The 8,041-nt window shown below is 47.9% G+C and overlaps 1 protein-coding gene across 1 annotated transcript; it reads left to right on the forward strand.

Annotated features, from left to right (window-relative positions):
* The first annotated feature begins 4,801 nt into the window (after positions 1 to 4,801).
* AP5S1 (adaptor related protein complex 5 subunit sigma 1) lies at positions 4,802 to 7,719 on the forward strand. Its single transcript, XM_069976281.1, has 4 exons — positions 4,802 to 5,072; positions 6,066 to 6,115; positions 6,211 to 6,395; positions 6,478 to 7,719. Exons 3-4 carry the CDS (start codon positions 6,220 to 6,222, stop codon positions 6,902 to 6,904), a joined length of 603 nt encoding a protein of 200 aa, XP_069832382.1. The 5' UTR covers positions 4,802 to 5,072; positions 6,066 to 6,115; positions 6,211 to 6,219; the 3' UTR covers positions 6,905 to 7,719.
* Positions 7,720 to 8,041: the final 322 nt, after the last annotated feature.

The following is an 8,041-nucleotide window of genomic DNA, read 5'->3' on the forward strand; positions in this document are numbered from 1 at the left end:
TGATAGAGGGCACAGGCTGTAGTATCACATATAGGACATGTGACCCCCGGCTCTGATAGGGGGGCACAGGCTGTAGTATCACATATAGGACACATGACCCCGGCTCTGATAGAGGGGCACAGGCTGTAGTATCACATATAGGACATGTGACCCCCGGCTCTGATAGGGGGGCACAGGCTGTAGTATCACATATAGGACACATGACCCCGGCTCTGATAGAGGGCACAAGCTGTAGTATCACATATAGGACACATGACCCCGGCTCTGATAGAGGGCACAAGCTGTAGTATCACATATAGGACATGTGACCCCCGGCTCTGGTAGGGAGAGGGGCACAGGCTGTAGTATCACATATAGGACACATGACCCCGGCTCTGATAGAGGGGCACAGGCTGTAGTATCACATATAGGACACAGCTCTGTAAACCAGTGGATGCGTTGCGGGGATTCCTGCTATGACAAGGCTGTGCTGCCCCCTCCTGACACTTTTTTCCTGCTGATCCTCATGATCTCTCTGACTCTTCTGCTCTTACACAAGGTGAGATCTGAGGTCAGGTTTACCAGAGGTCACATAAGAATTTATTGGGCAACACTGCCCCCTGCTGGGGAGTCTGGGAACTCTCAGGAGGGATGGGCCTGGTTTTCTATTCTACCAAGAACCAAGAAGTGTGAGGTCTGTACAGGATTGCAGTCATTGAATATAGGAATGTTCCCGCTCACTGACAGCAAGCAGAGATCCTGCCCTATATGTTTAATGGCCACTGGGTGTCACACTGCCCAACCCCCACTTTTGTGGCCTCCTTGCCCCTGGTTCTGCCTTTATGCCTGACATGGCTGATAACAGATATAGTTAGAGAGATGAGCGAACCGGGTTCGGTATTTGATTAGCGGGGGCTGCTGAACGTGGATAAAGCTCTAAGGTTGTCTGGAAAACATGGATGCAGCCAATGACTATATCCATGTTTTCCACATAGCCTTAGGGGTTTATCCAACTTCAGCAGCCACCACTAATCAAATGCCGAATGTTCGGGTTCGGATCGACTCGAGCATGCTCCAGGTTCGCTCATCTCTAGATATAGTTATTGATATGATCAGTGCGCCCCCATTGGTCACTGATAGTAAGTGCGGCAAGTACAGTGGTGAATGATAATGTATATGTACAGCGCGCCCCTAGTGGTCACCTGTACTAAGTGCGATCTTGGTAGGTACAATGGTGAATGACAATGAATGTAATCAGTGTCCACCTGGTGGTCACCTGTAGTAGGTACAGTAATGGTAAGTATAATGGTGACTGATAATTAATATGTTCAGTGCCCCCAGTGGTCACCTGTAGTAAGTGCAGTCATGGTAAGTACAATGGTGACTGATCAATATGTTCAGTGCCCCCCAGTGGTCACCTGTAGTAAGTACAGTCATGTTAAGTACAATGGTAACTGATAATCAATATCATCAGTGCCCCCCAGTGATCACCTGTAGTAAGTGCAGTCATGGTAAGTACAATGGTGACTGATAATTAATATGTTCAGTGCCCCCCAGTGGTCACCTGTAGTAAGTGCAGTCATGGTAAGTACAATGGTGACTGATAACACAGGTCAACAGCATTTTTGGGGCCAAAGATATTTCAACGAATTTAGGGTAACTTTGGGGTGTTGATTCTGAATATGTCATCAGTTTTGCCAGATTGGCTCAAGTTTTTGAGATTTTTCGTGAAATGTGTAAAAAAAAAGACGTAATTTGCTACACGCGCATTAACTTTATTGATATTGTCATGAATACAATAAATTTAACAAAGTAAATGTTGATTTTAGTTTATTTTAACTAGTTTGAAGCTTTTTCTTTGTCCTTTGCTCCATTTTCGTAATAATTCGATACATGCTTTGCACACTATGTGTGGTGCCCCAAGCATAACCCCAAAATAGGCCAAATACACTTTTTTTATGAAGTCTGTTATGTTTCTTCTATGTTTTTGCAGTGTATATTCACCACAAATGTAACAGAATGAGGGTGCGTTTACACAGAAAGATTTATCTGACAGATTTTGGAAGCCAAAGCCAGGAATGGATTTGAAAAGAGGATAGATCCCAGTCTTTCCTTTATGACCTGATCCCTGTTTATAGTCTGTTCCTGGTTTTGGCTTCAAAGATCTGTCAGATAAATCTGTCTGTGTAAACGCAGCATGAGTCTGGATCGTTAAGACAACTTCTTCTTGATGAGTTCATGCTTTTCACTGGAAAACAGACAACAACATAAAGTTAGTGCAAAAATCAAGCTATGAACAAACTTTTAGAACACTAATTAACAAAAAACTATATTGAGAACTGCTCAGTTCAAGTACTAATCCAAAGAAATTAATGAGATGATGCGTCGCATTTACCAACAAGTGCTATAAATCTCAAAAACTTGAGCCAATCTGGCAAAACTGATAGCATATTCAGAATCAGCACCCCAAAAATACCCCAAATTCATTAAAATATTTTGGACACCAGTAAAAAAAATTTTTTTTGTTGACCTGTTGTTCAGTGCCCCCAGTGGTCACCTGTAGTAAGTGCAGTCATGGTAATTATAATGGTGACTGATAGAAACATAGAAACATGTTCAGTGCCCCCCAGTGGTCAACTGTGGTAAGTGCAGTCATGGTAAGTATAATGGTGACTGATAGAAACATAGAAACATAGAAGATTGTCGGCAGAAAAAGACCATTGGGTCCATCTAGTCTGCCCTTTTAGTATTTTCTTTCTTATTATCTTAGGATAGATATATCTCAGGCGTGTTTAAATTCTGTTATTGTAGAGTTACCAACCACCTCTGCTGGAAGTTTGTTCCAGGTATCTACTACTCTTTCAGTAAAATAATATTTTCTTACATTGCTTCTAATCTTTCCCCAAACTAACCTCTCACTGTGTCCTCTTGTTCTTGAGCTCAGTTTTTTACTAAAAACACTCCCCTCTTGAACATGATTTAGTCCCTTAACATACTTAAAGGTTTCAATCATGTCCCCCCTTTCCCGTCTTTCCTCCAGACTATACAGATTCAAATCTTTAAGTCTTTCCTGATATGGTTTATGCCTCACACCCTCCACCATTTTTGTAGCCCGTCTTTGGACCCGTTCTATTTTATCAATGTCCTCTTTTAGGTGAGGTCTCCAGAACTGGACACAGTATTCCAGATGTGGCCTCACCAGAGCTCTATACAGCGGGATCACACTCTCTCTCTTCCTACTGGTTATACCTCTAGCTATACACCCCAGCATACCATTATATATATATAGCCCAGCATACCATTATATATATATATATATATATATATATATATATACAGCCCAGCATACCATTATATATATATACAGCGGGATCACAATCTCCCGCTTCCTACTGGTTATACCTCTAGCTATACACCCCAGCATACCATTATATATATACACCCCAGCATACGATTTGCTTTCTCCACCGCCCGGTTGGACTGGTGACTCATTTTAAGGCTGTGTGATATCACTACCCCTAAATCCTTCTCTTCTGAAGTCTTTTCCAACACAGTACTGCCGATGTGATACTCGGATAGAGGATTCCTCCTCCCCAAGTGCATTATTTTACATTTGGAAACATTGAACTTCAATTTCCAATGTTTGGACCACTTATCTAGCAAAGCTAAATCATTTTCCATATTACTGACACCTCCAGGAATATCCACCCTATTGCACACTTTTGTGTCGTCAGCAAACAGACAAACTTTACCTACCAACCCTTCTCCTATGTCACTTACAAACATATTTAAAAGAATAGGACCCAGAACAGACCCTTGTGGCACACCACTTGTAACCAGTCTCTGCTCGGAATATACAACATTACCAACAACCCTCTGATATCTCTCCTTCAGCCAACCACAAATCCACTGAACTATCCAGGGATTAAGTCCAATTTTCTCCAACTTCTCTATCAGCTCTTTATGGGGAACTGTATCTGCGGCTTTGCTGAAGTCCAGATAGACGATATCCACAGCACCACCTTCATCCAGCACTTTTGTGGCATAATCAAAGAAATCAATGAGATTAGTCTGACATGATCGGCCCTCAGTAAAGCCATGCTGGTTTGGATCCATCAAATTGTTGATTCTTAGGTGATCTATTATCTTCTTTTTTAGAAGAGTTCCCATCATTTTCACTACTACAGATGTCAGGCTCACTGGCCTGTAGTTACTGGGCTCTTCTCTATTCCCCCTCTTGTGGATTGGTATAACATTGGCCGTTCTCCAATCATCAGGAACATCTCCTGTTAGCAGGGATTGGTTATACAGATCTGTCAGGGGGGCAGCAATCACAGATCTGGGGGGCACTGAATTAATATGCAGTCATGCAGTGCAGTCATGATCATTGCCCCCCAGTGGTCACCTGTAGTAAGTGCAGTCATGGTAAGTACAATGGTGACTGATCGATATGATCATTGCCCCCCAGTGGTCACCTGTAGTAAGTGCAGTCATGGTAAGTACAATGGTGACTGATCGATATGATCATTGCCCCCCAGTGGTCACCTGTGGTAAGTGCAGTCATGGTAAGTACAATGGTGACTGATCGATATGATCATTGCCCCCCAGTGGTCACCTGTAGTAAGTGCAGTGATGATTGCAGGTGACGCACTGATTAGATCGATAATTATCAGCCACCATTATACTTGCCATGACTGTACTTACTATATGTAACCACAGGGTGGCGCGCGAAGTCCACTGATCGGGTATATTACAATGGCTGCACTGTCTATAATAAAACACTAGATGGCGCACCGATATCATCGGTTTCCGGCAATGTGTTATAGTAACGGTTGAGTCTCTACAAGTCACCACTAGCGGCGCTCTGAAGCGGCACTGTACGTTGTTGCGGTCAGATGGTCACCGGCTTTTCCTCCGGCAGCTTCTTTGATAATTTAACCGAAGGAACCGAACCGCCAAAGTGACTACAAATCCCGGCATCCCCCTTAATGTAGACCGGAAGTGACGTACATTGTAAAGCGGTCATGTGACAAGAAGTTTTATATCTTGGCTGCTGCATGTGTATGCGGCTCAGTATAGACACGGCGGAACAGGTATGAGGAGCGGCAGCGTGTCTGGAGGAGTCATCCCGTACTGTTATGGGGCTGTGATGTCATCCTGTGCTGTGATATGGGGCTGTGATGTCATCCTGTGTTGTGTTATGGGGCTGTGATGTCATCCTGTGCTGTGATATGGGGCTGTGATGTCATCCTGTACTGTGTTATGGGGCTGTGATGTCATCCTGTGCTGTGATATCATCCTGTACTGTGTTATGGGGCTGTGATGTCATCCTGTGCTGTATTATGGGGCTGTGATGTCATCCTGTGCTGTGCTATGGGGCTGTGATGTCATCCTGTGCTGTATTATGGGGCTGTGATGTCATCCTGTGCTGTGTTATGGGGCTGTGATGTCATCCTGTGCTGTGTTATGGGGCTGTGATGTCATCCTGTGCTGTATTATGGGGCTGTGATGTCATCCTGTGCTGTGTTATGGGGCTGTGATGTCATCCTGTGCTGTGATATCATCCTGTGCTGTGTTATGGGGCTGTGATGTCATCCTGTGCTGTGTTATGGGGCTGTGATGTCATCCTGTGCTGTGTTATGGGGCTGTGATGTCATCCTGTGCTGTGTTATGGGGCTGTGATGTCATCCTGTGCTGTTATGTGGCTGTGATGTCATCCTGTGATGTTATCGGACTGTGATGTCATCCTGTGCTGTGATATGGGGCTGTGATGTCATCCTGTGCTGTGTTATGGGGCTGTGATGTCATCCTGTGCTGTGTTATGGGGCTGTGATGTCATCCTGTGCTGTGTTATGGGGCTGTGATGTCATCCTGTGCTGTGTTATGGGGCTGTGATGTCATCCTGTGATGTTATCGGACTGTGATGTCATCCTGTGCTGTGATATGGGGCTGTGATGTCATCCTGTGCTGTGATATGGGACTGTGATGTCATCCTTGGCTGTTATGTGGCTGTGATGTTATCGGACTGTGATGTCATCCTGTGCTGTGTTATCACCGCAGTATCTCATGTTCTCTCTCCCCTGCAGTTTGAGCGGAGGACCTCAGCACCTGGAGTCCTATCCCTGATCCACAGGAGGTGAGTGACTGTGGGGGGTCCCAGGGTTATAATGTACAGTGTATAATATATCCCCGGCCCATGTCTCCCCCTCACACTGCTGTGTTGTATTGCAGAGTGGCACTATGGTATACGGCTTCATCATCCATACAGTGGGGCCCCCTGGTGGCGGGGAGCCCTGCAGGGTCCTGTATCAGCGTCTCTTCTCCTGCCGGTTTGTGGACGAGCAGCATCGGATGGATGAACACTTCCTGGAGAAGGAGACAGTCAGCAGGAAGGAGCAAATGGCGGATGTGGCCCGGTAATATAATATAATAATCCAGCAGGGGGCAGCATGGCTTCCTGGTCCCTCCCATAACGCATTGCTGTCTCTGTCCCCTCAGACAGGTGGAGTCGCAGTGTCTCCTGAGGCGGCAGCTCTCCGCTCGTCCCACCGCTGACTTTACCGCCCACGTCCCGGAGGAGACTGTCTCTCTGCATGAGGAGGATGTGGGAGTGCTGGGGCTGCCGGCGGGGGCGCCCTTCCTGCAGGAGGTGACAGTGCTGTGGGTGGGGGTGCACGCCCTGGGCTTCTCTCTCATTTGTGACCCCCACGAGAACCTGACGCTGGGCGAGATGACGCTGAGGATGATGGTGAAGTATCTGCTAGAGACCCTGCGCCTCCTGACGCACAGCAGCAACACCATCCTCCGGGCCGATAAGGTGGAGCTGACACTGGACAAGTTCATCCCACAGGGGGCGCTGCTGTTCCTCAGCCACCAGGCTGTGCAAGCGCTAGAGAAGGAGCTGAGCGGAAGCATGACCCTCTGAGGAGGCCAAAATACTAAACCACCCCCCCCTCAGAGAAGCCCAACATATTGTGCCGCCCTCTATACCCCCCCCCCCCCCCCAGAGGAGCCCAACATACCATCCCCCCCTCAGAGGAGCCCAACATATTGTGCCGCCCTCTATACCCCCCCCCCAGAGGAGCCCAACACATTGTGCCGCCCTCTATACCCCCCCCCCCCCAGAGAAGCCCAACATATTGTGCCGCCCTCTATACCCCCCCCCCAGAGGAGCCCAACATACCATCCCCCCCTCAGAGGAGCCCAACATACCATCCCCCCCTCAGAGGAGCCCAACATACCATCCCCCCCTCAGAGGAGCCCAACATACCATCCCCCCCTCAGAGGAGCCCAACATACTGTGCCGCCCTCCTTACCATCCGGAGCCCAACATACTGTGCAGCTCTCCTTACCATCCGGAGCCCAACATACTGTGCCGCCCTCCTTACCATCCGGAGCCCAACATACTGTGCAGCTCTCCTTACCATCCCCCCCTCAGAGGAGCCCAACATACTGTGCCGCCCTCTATACCCCCCCAGAGAAGCCCAACATATTATGCTGCCCACTATACCCCCCCCCCCCCAGAGAAGCCCAACATACTGTGCCACCCTCTATACCCCCCCCCCCAGAGGAGCCCAACATACTGTGCCGCCCTCCTTACCATCCCCCCCACAGAGGAGCCCAACATACTGTGCCGCCCTCCTTACCATCCCCCCCACAGAGAAGCCCAACATACTGTGCCGCCCTCCATACCACCCCCGCGTTTCGGTGCTATGTAAATAAACTGCTGCAGTTTTCTAACAGTGTTTGCCATGGTCTCTGCTCGGGGTGGGGTCTCGTGCGGCTGATGCTGAGGGGGCAGAGTCGGCTCCATTTAAGGACACAAACATCAACATAAAGAAAATCTGGGCGGTGTGATAGCGGTGCAGGGTGTGCGGTATTATCATCCTGATAGTGCCCGGGCAGAGTTATATACACACAGACACCGCCAGTACATGCACATAAATATCATGGAGAGAGGAGATCCCCGGCACAGTCCCTATAATCCTCTACAAGAGGGAAATGCTGGAAACAAGGAGATAGAAATCACTGTGCGGCCTGTGTGCCGGAATCTCTCTCCGAC

This window comes from Dendropsophus ebraccatus, chromosome 7, assembly GCF_027789765.1.
Source record: "Dendropsophus ebraccatus isolate aDenEbr1 chromosome 7, aDenEbr1.pat, whole genome shotgun sequence".
Lineage (NCBI taxonomy): Eukaryota > Metazoa > Chordata > Amphibia > Anura > Hylidae > Dendropsophus > Dendropsophus ebraccatus.